The sequence below is a fragment of the Molossus molossus genome, unplaced genomic scaffold (assembly GCF_014108415.1).
Source record: "Molossus molossus isolate mMolMol1 unplaced genomic scaffold, mMolMol1.p scaffold_m16_p_15, whole genome shotgun sequence".
Classification (NCBI taxonomy): domain Eukaryota; kingdom Metazoa; phylum Chordata; class Mammalia; order Chiroptera; family Molossidae; genus Molossus; species Molossus molossus.
The window spans coordinates 14665429-14688725 of NW_023425350.1; the positions used below are offsets into that span (position 1 = coordinate 14665429).

Below are 23297 nucleotides of genomic sequence, written 5' to 3' on the forward strand. Positions count from 1 at the left end.
TGAGCTTCTGGCCTGGGGAATAGAGATTATATCCAGGCTCTGATGCCCCTTCCCCATACAGCTTTCAGCATCCTGGAGGAGGTTAAGAATTGTTTTTGCTTAGTGTATCACTAAGGAAAAAAACAGAAAATGGAGAAGGTGGTGGCTTGACAGGGCCACATGCCATACTGGGTAAAGGAAACCAGCATTCCTTAGGAGCTTGGGTTCTTAGATCCGGGTCCTACGCCTCAGGAGGCCCTGATAGGTTATAAGCAAAATAAAAGAAGAGGGTGTGCAGGCACTTACATGGCGGGAGAAGTAGTAGAAGCTCAGCATCATGATGAAGATCATCACTGTCATCGTGTACTTGGAAGGTACCAGGGACAGCCTGCAGGGCAGAGAGTGATTCAATTTAAAGGATAGCCGTGCTGCCCTCTTGAAAGGTGTTTTATTCCAACTGGTGTGTGCTCTTTCCTGTTACCCTAAGCCCTAAATTCCCAGTTCCTTGAGCACCTTCACATTCACTGCCTCCCACTGGGCTCCTAAGAGCCAGCCAACCTTGGCCCTTCCTGGCTGCACTTGGCATTCTCACCAGGGCTGCTCCCCAGATGTTTGATAAAACAGCATCACCTGGCTGATCCCATGTAAGCTACAACCATGTAAGAATTTGAAAAGGGAGAGATTACCATCACGGTGATGGGATCAGGGTACAATTTTTGCATGGAGCTATATAGTTATTTTCATTGCTATTAGTATTCTATTGCATGAATATACCATAATTTATATACCCACTCACCGTTTATATAGTCTGGATTGTTTTCATTTGTCTTAGATGTGTGTATGTCTGTGGCTATTAATTTTTATACACATGTCCTGGAACATATATATGTACATGGGTTTCTCTAAGGTACATGTGTGGCAGTGAAATTGCTGGCTCATGGGTCTATTTTAAATTATTCCAAATGCTTTTCTAAAGTGGTTGTACTAATTTATGTTCCGCTCATGAGTGTATGAGTTACCAATGTACTTGGTATTATCAGATTTAATCCTTGCCAGAGTAGTAGGGGTGTAATGGTCTTTGTGGTGGTCTTAATTTGGATTTCCTGATTACTTAAATGCCTTTTACTTATTAATGGCCATTTAGATTTCTTCTTTTGTGAAGGACCTATTCAAGCCTTCTACACATCTTCTGTTTAGTAACCTTTTTTTAAACTTACTTAATCCTAGTCGGGTCACTGAAATAAAAATTCTAAAACTTTAGAGTTAGAAGGGACCTTGGAGAGCTTCTAGACCACCATGCTCCTTAAGAGATAAAACAGATTCAGGAAAACTGGGCTGTCTGCAGCCCCACAGAGAATTACTGCGGTGGGTTAAGAACCCAGATCTTCCAGATCGAAGGCAGTGCTCTTTTCTCAGTTTCTTGCTGGCTGTCCTGCCTGCCAGTTAATGCAACACATCCATTTGACTTCTCTCTTCCCCTCATCCCTGCCTCTTTATCCCACCCTCTAAACCGTGTGGCTGCTGCTCTCCAAGCTTTCTTCCGACTCTGGTTGACCAGGTCCATACCAAAATCATTCTCCCTCTGCTGCAGCCCTTATTTAGAAAGAAGTACATACTCACTTCTGCACTTGAACATCCCATATCACATGCCTTTGGAGGGTGAGATCGTGGGGCTCTGGCTTATAGTATTCCCTGGCTCTAGAGGAAAGGAGCCAAAAAAGCAGACCAAGAGGGAACGCAGTCACCTTACCTGCCGGTGCCATTAAGCCCAGGAGTGGAGAGGATCTGCATCTTCCCTGAGGCGACCATAGGAAAGCTGTTGGACAGACAGTAGCATACTCAGGCCCCATCTGAGTACAAGAGGCTGGTGCCCAGCCAAACCCTGAGGCAAGCAGATCTTCTACTCCTCAGGAATGGGAAGATCTGCCCCAGATTCACAACCATTCATTGGCACCTCTGTGAGCAGCCATGAACCCCGATTCCCATATAAGCCTTTGCTGAGTCCTAGCAGAGACAGAACGCCACCTTGGTGCAAACCCATGACTTTGAATTGGGTGCTTGGGACTTGGAAGGAAGGAGAAAATCCAGATTCCCAAACATGTTTCATCTTACTCATGTTCCTGGAAACGTCTGCGGTCATATTCATCGAAGATGGGGCGCCAGGCATAAATGTTGATGACAGCCACTGCGCCTGAGACGAGCAGCATGAGAGTGAGCTTCACCATGTGGCTGACCTGCACCAGCATGATGGTGGCGACGAGGGACAGCACAGCGACATAGTTGTAATACTTGGGGTTCACCACGCAGCCATCCTCTGTCGCCATCCCTGCGGTGCCATTGTTGGATCCCATGTAGTCCTGGAGGCAGCTCAGCTGGAGGCCAGGACCATGGAGGAGAACACAGGGTCAAGGGGACAGCAGACTGGTCAGAAGGCTGTCACTTCCCACACTCCCTCCAAAACACCCAGAAGGAAGAGTGCAAGAATTTACCAAGGAACAATAATACAAATGTTAGTCATTCCTACTAACAGCTTTACCATTATCCCTTTTGGTGTTCAGAGAAATTTCCTGCATGTTCCTAGCAGTGCCACCATTGTAGAGAAAGCTCAAGGAAGCTGGACTTGCCCAGGGTGGCGCAGTTACAAGTTGCAAAGCCAGAGCTGGGAGTCCAGTCTTCGAGTTCAAATCCAGTGTGCTCTTGCCCACATCACACTGTTAAAGAGGGGCCATGGGCCAGCCAGTCACCCACACCTCACAGCTGCTTGATGGTGCCAGTCTGCTCAAACCCTCCATTTCTGGAATTTTCATGAGTCCCACTCCTGGGCAGATGTAGTCAGTAGAAAATGCATCCATAAACAATCTGACTTACTTTCTGTAACCTTCACTCACGAGCTTGGCTGGCTTTGGGGAAGTTCCAGCACAGGATTCTAGCATGTGAAAGGTTTCCCTACCTCCCTGGGTTTTCACCCTCCACCAGTGTGTCAAGATCTCCAGGCATCCTACAGTGTCCATGACTTTGTTAAACACTGGTCCCCAGATCCAGGCACCAGCTCTCAGGTGTGTTCTGACATGCAAAGAGCATGGGGCTTTTCTTCCCTGCACTGTGGGTGCCGTGCCACCCAGGGGCATGTGAGGTTCCAGAGCAGCTGGCCCTCGGGCCGTGTCACCTGTACAGCTGCCACAGTAAGTCTCCATGCTGAGTTTTTCCTGTGCTCAGATCGTTAAAGAAAATAAAGTAAATGATTCCACATAATATTTGGAAAAGTAGGATTTTTAAAAAGTGTCTACAGTACCACTAAAATTGGTGGGAGCCGTGACGACTGGCAAGAGAACGGCAGCTATGGCTCCCAGAACCCAGTGCTCCATAAATGACTGGTGGCTCCGAATCAACAGATCTCGGCCTCCAACTGCTTTCCCTTCTCCCCAAGAAAGCATCTGGCCACTGCCTCCTGGAACCCACGGCTTCTCCATAAACTAAGGACAGCAGAGAAGAGGATTTTGTCTGCCTTCAGCCACTTGGGCCTTGTAGCTGCTCTCCCCAGTGACCCAGCTCTAGGACGGTCTGGCCGTGCTCAAATGGATGAAGGCCAAACAGGAGAACTCCTTTATGGGAAGAGGTTTGCCTCCCTTGGTCCTGACAGATACCTGGCACCAGCCACACTGCAGGGAATACGTGACACGCGCAGAGCCCTTACAGGCGTACCCCTGGAGCAGCGAGACGCAGGGGAGGACACACAGCACTGGGGTTTAGACCTGCCTCAATTCTTGACTCTCACTTACAGGCTGTATGACTTAAAACAAGTGAATTACCTCTCAGCACTAGTTCTTCATATGAAACTACAGTTAATAATACTGACCTCGGGATTGTTATCGAGATTAAGCCATGAATGTAAACTGTGGTAGAAAAATAAAAAATAAATAACATTTTAAAAAATTAAGTGAGTCATTGTATGTAAAACACCTGGCACAGGATGTTGGGTGCTTGAACTCTGGGGGAGCGAGGAGTTGGGGAAACAAGTTAGTCTCTGAGGTCTCCTGGGGAGAGGAAACGGAGAGGTCCCCTCCGTTTGGCCAGGATGATCGGTTCAGGAACCTAATGCTACTCCAAACCCATGTCATGGAGTGCCCCTTCAAAAGGACAGCAGGAACTCACCATGTCCACCACATTTGCCATAACCAGAATGAAGATGGCTAACATGGCCCAGGTGTTCCTGGCCCAGCGTGTCCGGTCGATCCAAGTGGAGAAGGCCACAAGCTTCTTAGGAAAGGCCTAAAAGGAAGGGAGTTTCGAGGGCCATGAGCCTTTTCGTTTGTAAACATGACTGGGTGCCCCCAATACTCCCAGGAACCTAAAAAGCACTGTTTCGCGTGTAAGTCAGCCAGAACTGACAGTACAGCAGAGCTGAGAAGGGAGCACGGAAATCCTGGTGCTGTGTGTCCCTCCTACGTGATGTATTTATGAACTATCATGGCTTCCAGATAGCAGAACCCTTTCCACAGAAGACACGGACGGGCTGCACTAGCCAGCGGTAGCCTGCTCCTTGCCTCCAGTGATAAGGCCAAGACAGAAGAATTTTCAGGGCCAGCCACCTTTACTGCTATTCCTGCCTTTCCCAGGTCAGTGTACCTAAATCTTCCATTACCTGGCAAGCCACCTGCCAGATTAATTTTCCTGAAACACTACTTTTGCTTTATCATTCTCATTAAACACTACATGGCACCCCCCCCCCCCCCACTTGTAGAAGTCTTAATCCTTTTGTCTGGGTTTCAAGGTCCTTCATAGTTGAGCCAACCCACCTTCCAGCTGGGCCTCCACTGCCCTTCTACACAGATTCTCATTTCTCTAGACTCGCTTACGCACCCCTGCGCGCTCCAGCGTCCGAGTCCCTGAGCCCGGCCCAATGTGCTGCTCAGCTGAGGGTCAATGAATGACTGAACATGGAACAAGGAATGAGTGGATAACCCTGAACCATCCTAACAGACTATCTGTAACGTGCTCGTAAGGATTTGATAGGACACACAACTTCGTCAATACGCACTTTCACAGGGAGCGACGCTGGCTTCGGAGGGCTTCTGCGCCAGAAGGTGCTTCTTACCTGGGGAAAGATGGCAGCCAGCGAGCAGATCGTCAGGACCAGAAGCAGGACCTCCCCGACCACAAAGGTCACGTAGTTTGTCATCAGCCTGTAACAGAGAAGGCGGTTAGGGAGGGGACCAGAGGGAGCAGTGAGGTTGTGTGAGGGGCCAGGAGAGTAAGGGAAAGAAGACAGAAGGCAGGCCCTGGAAGTAAGGCACAGACCTGTACCCCAAAAGTTCTTTGTGATGCCAGAGGTCTGCCAGCTGAGAGCAGGGCCTGGGAATGTGCGGCCCTCCCTAGCTGTCACTGTTGACCTGGGACATTTCCCAGAGAAGGGCAGACTCCCAGATGCCCCAGGCGGAGCCCAGTAAACACCTAGGAAGGGCTGTCTCGGGAATGAGCACGCTGCCCCACAGCTGTGGAAGGACCGAGTGAGAACAGCAGCTCCCTTCCGCCGGGGACTGCTCAGTTAGCCTCGGAGATGGTCCTTCACACCCACTTTATCTCCTGAGCTCCTTCGAGCTCCCATTCTCACACCCATTCCAACTCTGTTCTTGCCGAGAGCCCTGGAAACCTCCATGTTACTAATCTAGTGCCTGATTCTTGGTTGCCTCCTACCCCTTGAAATATCACCCTGTCAGAGGCCTTCTTTGAGCATTCCATGTAAAAATGCAAACAAACCAAAATTCAGCTCACTACCAGCATCCCCATCTCTCCTCACCTTTTATCCATAGCACTTACCCATCTGCATGCATATTTTGATTACTTGTGTATCTTCCCCTCCTAGAATGTAAACTCCACTAGAGCAGGGATTATTTATGTTACCTTCACTGCTACATCCCTAGACCTTAGCCCCAGGCACAAAGCAGACAGGAAATACTTGTGAAGTGAATGAGTGAATTTGAGCCTCACAACAGCCCTGAGAGTCAGCTAGGGCCGGTGCTGTTATCCTCAGATTATCACCAGCATCAGCTTTGGCTTTACAGGACCCTTAGTGACATGCTCACAGTCATACAACCAACAGTAAAGTGTGTCCGGAATCTAGGATCAGGTGACCGAGTCCTCGGCTCTTTCGAGTTCCCCAAACCAACTGGAACAGGGCTCCACACCAGCTCCTTTCAGATGGGGAAATCCCTGAGCAGGAGTGAGCTGCTGATAGGCTGGGGCAGGGAGGGAGGAGGGAGTCGTCCCTCATTTGGGCTTTGGCAGTTAAGGCAAGAACTCCAGAACACCCACCTTGCCCCAGAGGACTTGCAGTGTTAGAGCTCAGTCTGTGCCCTGAGCCCAAATCTCTCTTTACTAAGATTAGCCAAGAAGGGGCACCACACTGCCTTGGTGACTGAAGTTGAGCATCCCTAGTCTCTCCTTATCCCAGAACCACTCAGGCCCAGCTAGTCAAGGTCTCCAACACCCTAGATCTCTCTGCCCCTCACCCTTCTCAGCCCTGGTTTGATTCCCATTTTGATGGTAGTGCTATTCCAGAACCCCAGGGGCAAAGAGAAGGACGGGGGTTCAGGGCAAAGTCCTCACATTCCTTGGGCCTGAGATTAGCTGGGGCTGTGCCCCTATGTCACGCTTCCACTGAGGCACCCCCGTCCCTCACGCTTCTGGCCTGCTCCTGGCCGGTGCCCCTCCCTCACCAGGGGTCAATGAGTATCTCGACCAGGGCCGTGAAGAGCAGGACCACGCAGGAGCAGCTGAAGGCGGCCCCACTCTGCTTTTCCTTCTCCACTGAGTAGCGGGTCTCCATCTCGGGGTCCATGAACCGCATGGACAGGAGGAAGGTGTTTCTCTCCTTCACTCTGTGGGGAAACCAGCCAGTGAGACACAAGTGCCACCTCTACCTCAGCCTCTCAGGAGGGCAGTCGAGATGAACTTCCAGAACCGCACTGGGCCTGAGGAGCACAGCCAGGACGTGCACGCTTACCCCTGGGCAGACTCCCGCTCCAGCAGGGCCTCGTCCAGGAGCTGGCTGAGCTCACGCTCGTCCTCACAGGCGTCCACCACCCGGTCAGCCAGGTCCTGAAGGCGCAGCCTCCGGCGAGGGTTGGGGAACGAGGGGTTGTCGGCCTATAAGACAGCGTGGCAGAGTTGGGGGAGATGGGGTTGGAGGACGTGGGGCCAGCGGTGTCACACTCGAACACTGACGCGTTGGCTCTAGAAACCCCTTTCCAGGAAGTCTTCCCAGCGAGCACACGCAGCTCCCCCCTGGTCTGGACCCAGAGCTACGTGCCTTCTGGTTTCCAGAGTTCCTGGGAGCTGCAGGGGTCACCACCAATGGCAACACTGCAGGGGAGCAGCGCCTGGCTCCCAAGCAGGAGGCCGGGGATTTATGACCACTGCTGGTCAGCATGGTCCGGGCACACCCTGCTAGAGGATGGGGGTGTCACAGCCATACACATCAGCATCCTTGGGGACATGAGTGACCCCCAACCCGAGGGCTTTGTGGAACTCTTGAAGGAGCTCACTTCTGCTTCATATTGAGGAGGAAGTGAGGGAGACAAGAGAAGGTTGTGTCCCTAGTGGAGTAGTGAGGCTGGGGCACCCACTGCCATTTTTATTCCCAGTCGCAGAGGAAAAGCATCACCTCCAAAAATATGAATCGAGACTGGGCACGTGAGAGCCTTCTGTATGGGCCCCGGGGTGCACCTGGAAGCCAGAGCCAAGATCCCCTGGTCTTAAGCTTAGGGGTCACTGGTTGACAGTTTGACCCATGGGATCCATGCTCCCCTGCCCCAATTTCCTTCTCTGTAAAATGAAGGAGATGCTGTCCCAGCACCGAGGACCTCTGTCCCTGAGGCACACCCAGAGCACGTGACACAAACTAGTGAGGACACAAAAAGTCACAGGCCACTAAAGGTCTGTGTCCTTGTTAGGGAGTTAACATTGAGTCTGTATTTCCACTTTCCACGGAATCAAGCAGGGAACACGACTGAGTGTGGTGGGACTCAAGAGAAACCCAGTCTCCTTTCAGCTGGCTCCGTCCGTGTTCTCGGCACCTGCTCTCACCACCGGGCAGCTCTGCCCCTGGGGACAGGCCGCGCCGCAGCCCAGCAGCCTCAGCTGGCAGATTCCTGTCTCTGGGCAGCTGCCCCCAACAGCGACTGCACTCAGGAAGCCTAGTAGTGACCAGATCCTGGCTGCTCTCCTGGGACAGACCTGTCCTCGGGGATATGGCATGTTAATTCCTTTAGAAATCCTGCATCTGGCCATGGACCTGTGGAGTCTGGACCTAGCCAGAGAGGTAAGCTCAAAGTCTCACTTCCAAACAGTCTTAGAAACTAGGATTTTCCATGGATGTCCTCCCTGCCCTCAAATCTGCAGGACTCTGGGACATCGGAGCTAGGCAAGGCCTCAGAGGTGAACACCTCTTTTGATGTTACCCCTCCCCCGGCCCCATGTAAATGACAAGAAGACATGGGACTGGGGTTTGGGGGGAGGTCACTTGTTAAACTGGTAACAAGGAGCAGAGCCCAGGCTGGTGGCCAGCCCTCCCATTCTGAGCACAGGACTCTGTGCGGCAACACTGGCCTCCCTGTCCCTGCCCACATCCTGGCCCCAGGCCTGCACATACCTGGGCATCGTGCTCCTCAGGCTCCTGCAAGGTGGAACCGCTGGTGTGGATACTCCCATTGGGCTCCTTGGTCTCGATAAGGGCAGGGGAGCTGGGCTTCGAGGAAGCTGGCGCTCCATTTGGCAGGGCCTGCAGTGGAAGCAGTGGCCATCAGGGACACTGGACTGCCAACTGCCCCCACCCTGTGGAACCTCCTCACCAGAGTTCAGAAGCCTTATAGACTTAGAATTTCACTGCTCCATTCCTCCTTTAGAACATTAGTATGAAGTGCTATAATTCTCTAGTATTAATTTCTATTATTAAAACTTGTCCTAGTATTCCTATTCCTATTTCTTTTTTTAAAATATTTTTATTGATTTTGAGAGAGAGAACGGGAGAGCGAGAAAGAGAAACATCAATGTGAGAGCGGGACATTGATCGGCTGTCTCCTGCACAACCCCTACTGGGGATCAAGCCTATAACCGGGGCATGTGCCCCAACTGGGAATCAAACTGGTACCTTTTGATGCACAGGACGATGCCCAACCAACTGAGCCTACTGGCCAGGGCTCCCATTCCTAGTTCTAAAACAGTTAATAACAATGATTCACAGAGATCTTTTTTGGTGTAGAGCCCTGTTAATTGTCTTCCAAAAATCTGAATATTCCATAACCCAGTGTCCCCACTGATGAGTATTTTTACTTGATACAATAAGTTAAACACAATCACACAGGAAAATCATTCATTTAATAAGTATTAACTGAGTACCTAGATGTGACAGAACTCATCTAATTCCTGGCAATATGGACAAAGTGCCCTGACCTCGAGAGTTCACATTCTAGGGAGGAAAGGTAGTCAGGTTGTCAGTACATACGGAGAAAGTGCTCTGGAGGAAGAGAAAGTCAGGGGTTGCTGGGGAGTGTGACTATAAAGAGCAGGCCTGGGGAAGTGTCACGTGAAGATGACATTCCACTGAAGACCTGAAGGAACAAACCGTGCAGCTTGTCTGGGGACGGGGGTTCCAGGAAGAGGGAGCGGCTGGTGCAAAGGCCTTGGAACAGGCGCGCACCCAGGGAGCCAAGCAGCAGTCCCGAGCCAATGCTGCCGGAGCAGAGGGAGGGAGAAGGGGACAGGGCGGTGAGGCCCGGTTCTGGCCGGTCTCCCTGACATCTGAAGGACTTTAGCTGTTCCTCTGCATGAGATGGGACACCAGTGACGGGTTCTGAGCAGGGGAGTGACATGATTTCACTTAACATTTTAGCAGGATCACTTTGCTGTGTTGAAAAAGAAAACGGGGTAGGGAGCAAGGGCAGAAGGAGAGTGACTGATTGGGATACTACTGCGGTGATCCTACAGGAGACAACAGCAACACGGATAGGATGGCAGCTGTGGACTGTGAGAAGTGAACAGTCAGAACTCCATCTTGCAAGAAATGCCAACGGGACTGGTGCATGGATGGTAACAAGAGGAGTCATGGAGATCGTTCAAGTTTGTGGTCTGAGCAGCTGAAAGAACGGAGTGGCTGCTCACTGAGACGAGGACGACTGAGCAAGGAGCGGTTTCAGCGTGGAGAGGATCGGGACCTCGGCTATGCACCAGCTGCCCGGTCTGCACAGACGGAGAGGCATACGCGGCCAAGCTGAGTGCAGGGGAGCTGGCTGGGCTGAGGTTTGGGAGTGGTCCGAGATGGCGTTTCAGACAATGAGACTGGAGACAGGGTCAGTATAGATGCGAGCTGTCTGCTCACGCTCTCATCACTTTACTCAACTAAACCCGGGAGCGAGTTCTGCAAACGGAACTGTTTGCTCCTGTGACTTCCAGAGAAGCCACTCTCCACTTTCCTTCCTTCTTCCCACCACCCTCCCGGTATCATTCATGCACGATCACGTCTGAATGATTGGGGAGCGGCTAGGATGTCAACATCGCCTCATCCGAGTCCACCTGAAGCTGGAGCGGAGACTTCCTGAGCAACTGTGATGCTGAGCATGTGAGCTCCTGATAGTCACACCAGGCTGCTTCCTGCCCCACGCACACTGGGGCTGACAGATGCTGCACAGCCTTGGGGTGAAGCAACTGGTCACCTCCAGCAGCTAAACATCCATTCCCTGCGAGGGGTGTACCAAGTGCTGGCAGGAGGGGATGCCTGCTAAAATGTCTCATGACTGCCACATGACAACGGGTTCATTCCTCTCAACAAAGAACTCCTGAAATTCGGAGAGAGCGAAACCCTCAAAGGGTAGACATGAACATGCAATTCTCAGAAAATCACCTGGTTAACAACCACATTAAAAGTGTCCAGCCTTACAGATAACTAAAGATGAGATGAAAACAGTGAGATATTATGGCTTCGTCTTTCACTTGAATGAAGGTAAAAAGCGAGTGAAGAGCCTGGCCAGGGGGTGGGGAATGGCCAAGCTGAGTAAGGACGGGGCATAGTCCTCCTTGGCTCCATGCCCAGTCCAGCCCGCTGCCTCCCTCTGCTCCATGCTCTCTCCCTTTGCACCCACGTCACTTCCTCCCTGCAGGGACCCTCCCGGCAACCCAGCCCTCTCCTGAGCTCCACCTGCACGTGCCCAGTGACAGGACACTGCACAGTCCCTTGCCATGAATGACACGTACCATCTCCAGAAACCAGTTTGCCTTCTGAAAGGAGGCCTCTAGTCACCTGCTCCAAGGGACTCAGCGTCACTGTGACGCCAACCTGTCCCTCACAGCTCATATTCCACCATCTTCAAGTCCTGCTGACTCCTCTCCACTTCTCTGTGAATCCCCCCTCTCCGTCCCGGGTTCAGGCGGTGGGCGGAGACTCACCGAGCCATTGAGGCCATTTTGGGTAGCAGTTTTCTTCACCTCTGGCTTGGACGCAATGATGAGGTAGGTTTCGATGCCCTTCTCCTCCAGGTAATCACAGCGGCTGCCCCCGTCGCCGGGCTCCACGTCGAACTCGCCCCGCAGGCAGTCCAGGGTGCTCTGGGAGATGTGCACCCGCCTGCAGGGGGAGACCTGATGGACCTCGGGCACGTGGGCAGCGCAGCACCTGCCCCCTGAGCCTCGGTGCTAAACCCCTAGAGCAGGAATAAAACTGTCCCCACGGCGGCCGAGGCCACCAGACGAGCCGAGGAAATGCAGTCTGCTCTGAACTCAAAAGTCAGAGGGAGCCTCTGTCGCAGCACCTGCTTTCAGGGGGCATGGGCCCACTTCTGGGGGTCCCCACTGAGGGACAGATGTGTGACTGTCCTTGAGGGAAGCTCCCTGACCCAGGCGGGTTTGGCCAGGTCCTCAGCCTGCCGCCAAGTCTATGGCAGCTCAGGAAGATGAGCGGGCCGTGGTGACAGCGAGCCTGCCTCCGTGCTGCAGGTCATCACAGTCGTGATACCCTCCAGAGGGGCGCCCTGACTGAAGTGGCGACAACTGTGACCACGTCAGAGCCCGGCAGCCCCACAAGTGGGTAAAGGAGACGAGAGGACAGACGGCTGAAGAGATCCTGGCAGGAGAGGCCACAGCCAACCTCAGACCAAGGAGGCAGGCACCTCGGGGGGGGGGGGGGGGAATGCTGCTCCTGGCGGGAAGGGGGCCCGTGTCCCTTGTCCAGGCCACAGACCTGAGGGGTGACCCCTCCCTCCCTCACACCTGCCCGCTGGAAGGAATGCTCACTCACCCGGGGATGCCGCCAGCCTCCATCTTGTTGGCCACAGTGACATCGGTGGACCACACGTCATACTGCCAGCGCTTCTGGCCCAGGACGCCCCCCAGCACAGTGCCCGAGTGCACCCCCACACGCATGTCCACCCCGGTCTTTGTCTTCTCCCGCACATACCTGCCAGGTACAGAGAGGAGGAGGGGTCAGGCGTGCCTGCAGCCAGGTGCCAGCCCCCTCGCCCTGCAGGAGGGATCCCACATGGGCTTCTTCCCCTCTCGGCCAACGGGGCTAACTGGGTGCCCCTCAGCTTTCTGTCTGCCTTTGAGCTGAGCACGCAGAGGATAGCCCCCAGCCCTCTTCTCAAGGGACCTCCAGTTGCTTTTTAAATTTTTTTTTCTGTATTAATTTTAGAGAGAGGGGAAGGGAGAGGGAGAGAGAGACAGAAACATCGATGAGAGAGAACATCAACTGGCCACCTCTTGCACACCCCGTACTGGGGATTGAGCCCACAACCTGAGCACATGCCCTGACCGGGAATCAAACCGGCGACCTCTGGTGCATGGGTCGATACTCAACCACTGAGCCACACCAACCGGGCCAGTTGCTCTCTTCTAATCACCCATTTATTTATTGGTGCAGGTGATAGTCCACTTGAGCATCTGGGATGGGCCAGGCCCTGTGCTGGGTGTGGCACGAGCCAAGGGTACAGCTCCTTGCTTGAGAACTCCAGGAAGAGACAAAGGGGTTCAGTACTTGGCCTAATGGTGAGGGGAGCAGAGGGGAGTCCCTAGCCCTGAACTACAGCCCCTGGGGGAAGGCAGCATTCATTTCCAGGCCAGTACTGGAGGGAGCACCCACCAGAGGCCTTGAGGGGATGGAGGGACCACAGTGAGCTAGGGCCTCTGTCACCTGAGCGGTGACGCAATGGGGAAGAGCAAGGGTAGGAGAGCTCACCACCCCCTCTGCTGCCCCACACGCCTGGTGACCTCAGCAGTCACCTCTCTGCTGTACAGGGACCTTCTCATCTGGGAGGTGGGCATGGCGAGCCCTGCGCCAGTCTGCCTAGGGGCCATGGTGAGAAACCCAGGGGGAAGGGACAGGGAACACCTGGGGAGAAATCCAGTAAATGGGAGCAGCGTGGGCATTTCATTACAACTGCAACTTCCAGGAGAAAAAGCAGTGCAGACTGAGGCTGGAAAAGCACCTCTCGGAGGCCGTGGAAGTCTTACTCAACAGTCATCCCAACCTCCAGAGCTGGGGACCGAGGCCCTGACAACCAAACCTACATCCCACATAACATCGCTGTATCCGCATTACATGCCTGAATAAATCCCTCCCAGGGGGTCTGGGGGATTCTGGGCCACCACAACAGACCTGCAGAAGGCCTGCATTTCTCATGGGTCCAGGCACCCCCCTTCTCACAGGGGCACCCACTTACGAGATGGCCTCCACCATGGCGAGCCCCATGAGGATGGAGCAGACAGCGTGGTCCTCCCGGAAGTCAGGCAGGCCACAGATGCAGTAGTAACAGTCACCCAGGATCTTAATCCGCAGCTGGTGGTATTTCTGAAAGGGCAGGGCATGGCTGTGACATGAGCTCTGCCTTGGGTGGGGGGAGGAGGGACAGGTGGGGCGGATTCATGGGAGCCGGGCACAGGCCACGAAGGCACTCACGGCTGCCAGCTTGTCGAAGCGGGCAAAGAGCTCATTGAGCAGCTTCACGAGCTCCTGGGCGCTGCAGGTAGAAGACAGCTGGGTGAAGCCCACAATGTCTGCAAAGAGGATGCTGCAGGGAAGAGGGCGCTGTGGTCAGGCTCGAGCCACGCACCTGACACCACGCCTCCCGCTCCCAACACACGGCAGCCAGGACCACAGGGGAGCAGGTCCCTGCTCAAGCCCCAAAGCAGTGAGATCCTGGCACTTTAAATGAGGGTGAATTGGGGGCTTACCCTTGTTGACTTCCCTCTATGGAGCCCCCTCCCCACGCTGCCTCACTCCTGCCCAGGATGAAGGCATCCTTCCTAGCAGGAGCCCCAGGGCTGGCCCTGAATGGCTGGGCAGCCTCACAGATGGCACCTCCCAGCTCTGGGTGATGTTGGTACAATGGGGCTGAACCACACAGCCTCAAGCATGGCTCAGCCCCGACGCCCATCAGCAAGGCTGCTCTGCAGCAGGGCTCACACTGTGGGGATGGCCTCGCTTCTAGGCCCAAGGGGAGACCCTCAAAGCCGCAGTGCCCAGCTGACGCCCCAGAGCCCCACCCCATCCCACTCTGGGAGCCCATGCCCAAGGCTGGTGCACCTGACATTCTCGTGGCGGTACATGTACATGGTGTTGAACTGCTGCTGGTCCTTCTGGCTCTCGTCCTTCTTCAGGTCCTTCAGCATCTCGTCAGCCACGTGCTTGGGCAGGATGGAGAGCATAAGGTTCTCCTATGGAGGAGAGGATCGGGTAGATGGGGACGCAGGGTCTGACCTGTGCTCTTCTGGGACAGGTCCAGACGCTGCAGGCAAGAAACACCCTGACCCTGGCAAGAGATGAGATGTCCTCCAGGAACCAGCTGCCCTGCCAGAGGCCTCAGAGCACAGACCCTGCACTGGGAAGCAGCCAAAAGCCCAGGACAGGCAGCTCTTTGCACTGAGCAGGCTCAAGGGTTGTGGCCTGAGCACCTTCAGGAGTACTGATGGGAGCCCAGAGCCCAGGAAAAACCCAGGCTTGGCTCTGTGGCTATGAGGCGTCCTCTGAGCCACAGGAAGTGTGACAGGGCCTATGGGTCCCACTCCGCTGCTCCTCACTGTGCATCCTCGAGCGGGACCTGGGGCAGGACCACAGTGTAGAGGTTCTGCTCTCCTCTGGGTGGGCAGCCAAGAGGCCCCAAGGGTCTGGTGTTGTACCTAGGCCACCCACCTCCGCTACCAGCTAGAGGGAGGGCCCCAGCTTCCCTGGCAGAAGACAGATCTGCTGTAGGGCAGCCTCCCCCCAACCCCAGGATCGCCTGCAGACCAGAGCTCCCACCTGCTCACCACTGCACCACCAGAGGGTCCTCACCTCCCATCTGTTTTCATGGGGAAAATCAGCCCTTTTTTGCAGTGAATGACATGGTGATAACAAGGCATGTCCTCTATCTGCCCAGCCTGAGCACTTACAGTCATTATTACTATCATTCTCCCATTTCCGCAGCAACACCCACTGCTGGAAACCTCTCAGATAGCATCCCTACAGCTCAGGATGAGAAGCCAAAGGAACCCCGGTGCACCCTGCCCTGGTTCCACCTGAGCCCAGGAAGTAGCAGCCCAGTCTCCTGGGGCCCAGCAGGGGGCACTGAGGGATCCCACCCCGACACAGGGGTCTGAGGACTTCTCTGGAACCCAACTACACCAGGCCCCGTGGAAAAAGCTCTTAGCTGGGGAAGATGACGAGCTTCCAGGAGGATTTCAAAGCCAGAGACCTGGAGCACTGCCAGCTCGCACGGGTGGCCTAGGGACAGAGCTGCTGGGCCCCCAGGGCAGAAGGGGTAGCGAGAGGCAGCAGTGAGCACTGGGTCTGGGGCAGGAATCCGGGGTCCCCACCAAGTCCTATGAGGTGCTCCATGCACCAACCAGTCCCCATTCCCCTGCAAACCAGCGCCTCCCCCAGCATGGCCCAGGCTCCAAGGCTGGCAGCTGCGGCAGGAGGGCACGGCGGCATTGGGGGCAGCCCGAAGCCCAGAGCACTGGGACGCGGGGGGTGGATGTGGGGCACTGTCACTTGTGCATTACATATATTTCCGTAACTCATCTCGAGAGCATAAACAAAGTGAAAGCATAAAACCATCAGAACAAACACGAAGTCACGGTTGTAAATCAAGGCTATACCAGTCAATCGGTGTGCTTCATGGACACCTTAGAGTCAACCTCAAAATGAAGCAGGCAGAGTCCACCTGCAGCCATTCTGATGAAACAGCTCCAGAACAAGCAGCATCCACAGAGGAAAGAGAAACGGGCCAGATGAGAAAGGAGCAGAACAGGAGGTTGCCAAGGGACTCAGCAGGAAAGAACATTCTAGCAGGCGGAGGTCAAAGGGAGGAGAGTGGCCAAGTGGGCAGTGGAGGAGGGGCCGCCTTCCCCGGCCAGGCCCATGTCACAACCCCAGGATGTAACAGCCAGACTGCTGCTCCTCTTCAGTCCCTCATGGCTCCGACCTCCTGTGAGTCTTGCCATACCTGTGCCCCGCACCCTTGGGTGGCTCTCTCCTCACCACACTTCTCCAGGGTACCGAGGCCCTCCTGACTGTGGCAACCAGCCTTTCTGGTCCCATGTCCCCCACTTTCCTCCGTGGCCCCCCCAGTGTAGACAAGCCGTCCTTACCACCCTCCAACGCCACCTCACCTGCCACCCCCGGCCCTGCCCAGGTGTACTCATCTCCCCTCCACCCAGTTGACTGTCTCTCACAATGTCTGCCCTTAAGTCTCAGAGGTTCTGAGCCCTTTCCTGGACGCGCTTCAGGAGCGTGTGGTGTTATCTCCGGTTCTCCTAGAGAAGTGTTCAGCCATGTCCAGGGTCCCTGACAGCCATGCTTGGTGTCCAGGCAAAAGGCCCCAGTACCTTGTCCATGTTCTCAGAGGAGGGAGGAGGCTGGAACCCAGGTGTACTTGTCTGGTGGGTCTCACAGGGGACACGAGGGGGAAGGGCAAGGGGCCACCTGGGGCCCGGTGCTGGGGGTGGGGGGGATGTCTCCTCAGCACCGAGGCAGAACCCGCTCTTCCTAAAATAGCAGTTGCTATATGTTTCGGGAGTCATAAGAAAGTTCCAAGCTTCTGACCCATTCATGACTCTTCTGGGAATTTATCCAGCAAAAATAATCCAAAAGAAGTAAAAAGCTACATGTGAAGAGGAAATTCGTTGTAGCGTCACTTACACTCGAGGGGAAAACTGCAAGCGGCTAACATGGCCCACGAAGGGCTAAATTGTGACCTGTCCCCTGGATGGAAGATGATGCCACCTTAGAACTCTCTCGATAAAAACTTGCAACAAGATGACGATGACAGAAGAGGCAGGCAGCGTGCATCTGGATAGAGGCGGAGGATGGTGTCGAAGAGCCATGTACTCGGGAGATGGATCCAGGGAAAACCGGAAACGGTTTTCACAATGCTGTGCAGTTGGTGTCCTGCTGCTGCTGCTTTTTAAAAATACTTTTCAAACTGGAAATAAACACAAACTTCCTGTGGCGTCCAGCAGTGACCCTGACTCGGGCTTGTCTACCACGACCAGTTTTTTTAGAAAGAAAAGACCCTTGCTGGGCGCTGGGCTGGCTCCAGACTCCTGACATCGAACCTGAGAAAGGAGGGGCCAGCGGCTCTGGGGACGTGTGGTGGAGCACCCGCCTGGCCACCGCTTCTGCAGGCCCCGGGAACACAGCAGCTCCCCAGGCACATGGCCCGACAGCCAATAACAACACCGTCCCTTTGCTGGAACTTCCTCAGCTGCCCCTATTTTCACATATGTGTAACAGACTCCGTTCCTTCCGCAGGTGACCAGCGGCATGGAGGGGCTGAGTGTTTGTCTCGAGTTCCTCAGAGTTAGTGGCACACCCAGAACCAGAGCTAGAACCCAGGGCTCTCTGACCACGGGAACGCCTCCCCGCTGAGCCCCTCACCACCCAGGCTGATGCTGTGAGGCAGCAACCCAAGGACACTCTGGCTTGCGTCCCCCTGAAGTTGGGAAGCAGCATTTTAGGACTGTTGGAAGAGGCGGTGGCCAAGGAAAGAGGCAGAGCACTGGGAGTCAAAGCCAGCGGGCAGGGCAGCAGTGAGACTCGCAGCAGGTGGGAGCAGCAGCCCACCTCCAGACACCGGGACGCACACTGCGGCCGCAGAGGTCCCGTGTGCCCGCCACTGCTGATGACCACACCCGAAGAGCTCACCGTGGAGGGAGATGGGACCAAAGGCTGCCACGAACAAGCTGAGGGGGGAGGGGCAGGGCGCAGGACAATTTAGATAACCTTTTCTTTCCCCTGAACCCCTTTTTATTTTTGAAAGTAGTTGGTTTGTAATGCCATTTTCAAAACTGAATGACACTGGCACTCCACCTATTAAAACCCCCGTATTCTGAGTTCTAAGGCTTATTGTTCAGCATGTGGATGTTTTTGGTCGGTTTCACGCTATGACCCGTCCGCATCATCTTCTCTACAAAAACGATGTGTGAGCACAAAAGTCGCCTTTCTCAGGCCTGTGCTTCTTGGGTTTGCGGCGCCCTGGGTTCTGGCGTGTGGCTGCTTCACTCCTGGACCTAGGACTCAATGACCCTCGGTGGTAGCTGGACTGTGAGGATAGGACCCCCTCACTTACCTTGAAGCTACCTTGAACATCTGATGGTCTGGACCAAAGGAAGGGTTATCAGTTGGGGGATGAAGAGACAGACAGACAGATAATGATGACTAACTCCAAAGGAGGCTTTTTAAAAATTAAAGAAAAGCTTGTCGGCCCTGGCCGGTTTGGCTCAGCGGTTAGGGCGTCGGCCTGCAGTCCAGAGAGACCTGGGTTCGGTTCCTGCTAAGGGCATGTACCTCGGTTGCAGTTTGTCCCTGGCCCTGGTTGGGTCGTACGGGAGGCAGCCACTCGATGTGTCCCTTTCACGTCGATGTTTCTCTCTCTCTCTTTCTCTCCCACTCTATCTGAACAAAAAATGGAAAAATGTCCTCGGGTAAGGATAAAAAAGAAAAACTTGTAGAGAAGAGGCGTTACCTCACCATCTGAGGCTTGGGGGGGGGGGGGGGGCGCGAAGCAAAAATCACTGACCTGGGGTTAGGCTGCTAAGGCCCCTGACCCTGGGCGCGTGCTTTGCCCCCTTGGGTTCCATGCCTCATAAAACGGGTGATCTCTTAGGCCTCTTTCCTGTTCAAAGTGTCCAAATTCTCCCCAAAGGAGAACTTCAGAAGACACAGAGGCCTATGCAGCATTTACAAAATGAGAGGGTGGCATGCCACCAGGACAATCAGTTCACGTGGGTTCTACCACAGAGTGATCTGGAAAAACACACTGGGTAACATTCAAATGTAGTTAAGTCCCGAAAACCAACTACAAGAGAACAGATTGGGAGAGGTAAAGTGTATCAAGACTGGGAATGAAAAGTCTAATAACCATTTAAGATACTATTAGATTTTAAATAACTTCACAGCATAAAGTGGCACCTAAATAAGCCTCTTGGTCTTTAACAGAAGTCAAGTGTCTTGCCCTGGCCAGGTGGTTCCATGGTAAGAGCGTCATCCCGTGTACCAAAAAGGTTGTGGGTTGGGGCACAAATGGGAGGCAACTGATCGATGTTTCTTGCACATGAATGTTTCTCTCTGTCTCTCTCTCTCAAAATCAATAAAAACATATCCTCGGCCCTGGCCGGTTTGGCTCAGCGGTTAGAGCGTCGGCCTGCGGTACAGAGAGACCCGGGTTCGGTTCCCGCTAAGGGCATGTACCTCGGTTGCAGTTTGTCCCCGGCCCTGGTTGGTCGTGCGGGTGGCAGCCACTCGATGTGTCCCTTCACATCGATGTTTCTCTCTCTCTCTCCCTTCCTCTCTCTCCCTCCCACTCTATCTGTACAAAAAATGGAGAAATATCCTCGGGTGAGGATAAAACAAAAAACAAACAACAACAAAAAACATATCCTCGGCCCTGGCTGGTTTGGCTCAGTGGTTGGAGTGTCAGCCCGCAGACCAGAGAGTCCCAGGTTCGATTCCTGCTAAGGGCACGTACCTCAGTTGCAGTTCATCCCTGGCCCTGGTTGGGGTCATGTGGGTGGCAACTGGTTGATATGTCTCTCTTACATCAATGTTTGTCTCTCTCTTTTCCTCTCTTCCTCCCTCCCGCTCTTTCTGAAGATAAATGCCAAAAAAAAATAAAGTATCCTTGGGTGAGGATTAAAAAAAAAAAGTCAAGCTCTTGGATGAGGAGGTGGTAGACCCCTGGGCCTCCCACAAGGAAACATCACCTAGGCCTTCACCAGGGACTGCCCACGAGGTGAGGAGCCTGAGGCAGGCATCTGCAGGCGGACTGAGGGGTTGGGAGTCAGCCCGGAGAAGCACTGGGGGACATCCTTTATGTCTGCGGGAGCTGCTGGGTGGAAAGGGGGGAGCCCTGCTCTGGAGGCCCCTTGAGGGAACGCTAATGAGAGGAGGCTGCTGGGAAGCGGACTTGCTTCCAGAGGAGGAACTCTCTAGAAGTCACAACAGTCTAAGTGAAGAACCTGCTGCCCTGAGGTGGTGAGCTCCCAGCTGAGCGTGAGGAGGCCCCGGGGGGCACAGGGAGGGCTGGCCCAGAGGATGGGACCCGCCACACCCTGGCCATGGAGGGCTGGGCCGCTCCCCAGCCCCTGCCCAGCCCCACAAGGCTCTGATGATTATCCTAAAAACACACTAACGAGAGTCAAAGCCCTGAACCTCTCCCGGAGCAGCAGCAAACGAGGTCTCAGAAAGGAAGAACAAGCCCTGGAAGTCTCCAGCGGGCTCTCTGAGTAGAGCAAACACTGCCCAGATCCTGGGGAGCAGCACCCCAGGCCCACCCAGGTGGTGAGCAGACTCGGGTGGCAGACTGACCGGGTGCAGCAGGACGGTGTCCTGATCCCTGGCGAAGTGGCCACAGTGGCCCAGGACGTTGCTTGCTGAGCTGTTGGGGGAGCTGTGTGGCCCTGGCCGGGCAGCCTGTCAGCACCACCTCAGCCCGGGCTGGGAAGGAAGCGGTCAAGCCTGGGACCGGGGAAGGGGGCCAGCACGGCTCCCAGGGGCCCCAGCTGTGACAGCGGACACTATGATGAGGCACTCAGGAGTTAATTACAGCCAGGTGGCCAGCAGGGGTTTGGAGAAATGAGCTTGGCTGAATAGAAACTAAGTTTCTACAACATCCTTGTAAAAGGAGATGGAGGAAAGACACTGGCAGTGCCCTGGTGGCTGTGTGAGGTGGTGTCTGAGTGAGTCTGCTTGTCTGACGATGCGCGTGTCCTTGCGTGTGCCCGTGTGTCCTACATGTGTTGTGTACACACACACAAATACGTCAGGACAACCCCTCACAGGCTGTGAGCAGACACAGCTGTCCACAAACGTCTGTTCTGGTCCTGATTTACCCAGATTCTTGGAGTGTCCAGGCCACCTGGAAGCCATACAGTCCCTGGACCCCACCAGGTGCCCATCCTGGCCTGACCACCTGAGCAGGAGAGGTGGGAGGAGGAGAAATGAAGAGGAGGGGCCCCAGCAGCCACCACACATGCAGTCTGAACACTCTGAGGCTACAGGGCAAGGCTGCCATGTACACCAGGGGACCACACCACCTCAGTCACTCGAGAACAGCCACCGGGCATCTGTGCAGGTCCCTGAGCCAAAGCCAAAGGTCAAAGGTAAACAGTCCTCCCCAGAGCTCCGACGGGCGGGGCAGTCACGGGGCAGCAGAGACAGTCTCACGGGGCAGGAGCGCTCTGCTGCTTCAGCCGGAGGCTGTGCAACTCAAAACCCAGCGCTCTGAACAAGACTTTCCGGAGCGAGGACCAGTTCCAAGCCAGGGTCCCTGAGCCTCCCTTGCTGAGGGATTCCAAGAGAGAAGCAGAGCCACACCTAATCTCAGTGGAGGGGCCAGACTGACAAGCTACCAGCAGCCGATGTCATCTTGAACAGTACAGAGGTCACACAGACCCAGGGTCAGCCCAGAACTCTCCCGTGCGGGAGAGGAGACACTGAGTATGCAAGCCTCCGGTCACTTGCAGGGACTCCTGTGCCATCTCCAGAGCCGGGGCCACTGTGCGGGCCAGAGTGACTGCAGTCCCAGCAGACAGCCCCTTGGGCCCAAAGAAGGCCACGTGTGTGGTATCTGGAGCCCTTGCCGAGTGCCTGGCACAAAGCAGATGCTCCTGAGAGGTTTGGTGAGTTAATGAGCTGTCAACTAGGAGACATGGCCCAAGGGGCAAGCTATCACCCTCCAAACAGCACTAACAGAACTCTCCACGACCACAGAAAGATCCTTGAGTCTGTGCTGTCTGATACGGTGGCCACTAGCCACAGGCAGCCACTGAGCCCGTGAAATGCGGCTAGTGCAATGGAGAAATCGGTTTCCATCTTCAAATTTTAATTAATTTAAGCAGCCACATATGGCCAGTGGCTACCATGCTGGACAGTGCAGACGCTGTAGCAACTGTGCACAGCCATGTGCCGACAGGGGCGGACAGCGGCTGCTGCAGGGCATGGTGTTGAGGAGGACACTGAGGTCGCATCTGCAATCCGTGGGCATTGAATGCTACCGTGTCTGCAGGGGAAGCGCACCTGCTTCCATCCTGGACCCGAGGCAGCAGCTCCGTCCACGCCCAGAACGAAGGCCCAGGCGAGTGAACAGACCGAATCTCCACCCATAAGGCTTGAGGTGCTTCGGCTTCACCCCTTTGCCTCCCCCATGGAGCTGCTGCCAAATGCTGCTCTCACCTTCCTGCTCCCTCTCCCACCCCCACACAGCCCCCCTCCAGCCCAGCCCCAAACCAGCCTCTTCTGGGTCCCCTGACTCGCTCACACGAGAGTCAAACAAGAGTCCTCAAATGAGAACTGTTACCACAGCATCCCTCTCCTTCACCCAGCAACTCCTGACCTCACCCCTCACTGACCCCAGCTCTGCCTTCCCCTGTTCCTCCCACACGTACGTGCCAGGTCCCCCCCCCCCCCCTCCTGAAAAGCCACCAGAGAATCCACAGCCGTCAGGTTCTTTTTTAAGCCAACTGCAAACACACTCCTAGGAGTCTCTGCGGCTCGGCCACTGGCCACCCCTCCCTCTGCCTCATCGCCCACTAGGGTCATCTGAATTGGGATTCGTTTTGCTGAGTCCTGGAACGTTACCATGAACTTGCTGTGAAACCCAAGCACTAATTCCTACTTCTCACCATGAGAAATTCACTTTCTAGCCCAGAGGTTCTCCACCTTCCTAAGGCCGCAGCCCTTTAATACAGTTCCTCGTGTTGTGGTGACCCCCAACCATAAAGTTATTTTCATTGCTACTTCATAACTGTAATTTTGCTACTGTTATGTCTTAGGTGACCCCTGTGAAAGGGTCATT

General features: G+C 54.6%; 1 protein-coding gene across 1 annotated transcript in view; it reads right to left on the reverse strand.

Annotated features, from left to right (window-relative positions):
- The window catches only part of ADCY3 (adenylate cyclase 3), a 63982-nt gene that overhangs the window by 4522 nt on the left and 36163 nt on the right, over positions 1-23297 (reverse strand). The window contains exons 4-16 of the mRNA XM_036262545.1: positions 14549-14679; positions 13922-14033; positions 13686-13813; positions 12266-12424; positions 11419-11596; positions 8630-8758; positions 6983-7125; positions 6696-6857; positions 5075-5162; positions 4132-4248; positions 2092-2351; positions 1730-1795; positions 286-367 (exon numbers count right to left, since the gene is read on the reverse strand). Of these exons, the coding sequence (XP_036118438.1) occupies positions 286-367; positions 1730-1795; positions 2092-2351; positions 4132-4248; positions 5075-5162; positions 6696-6857; positions 6983-7125; positions 8630-8758; positions 11419-11596; positions 12266-12424; positions 13686-13813; positions 13922-14033; positions 14549-14679 (1755 nt within the window). The remainder of the gene's footprint in view (positions 1-285; positions 368-1729; positions 1796-2091; positions 2352-4131; positions 4249-5074; positions 5163-6695; positions 6858-6982; positions 7126-8629; positions 8759-11418; positions 11597-12265; positions 12425-13685; positions 13814-13921; positions 14034-14548; positions 14680-23297) is intronic.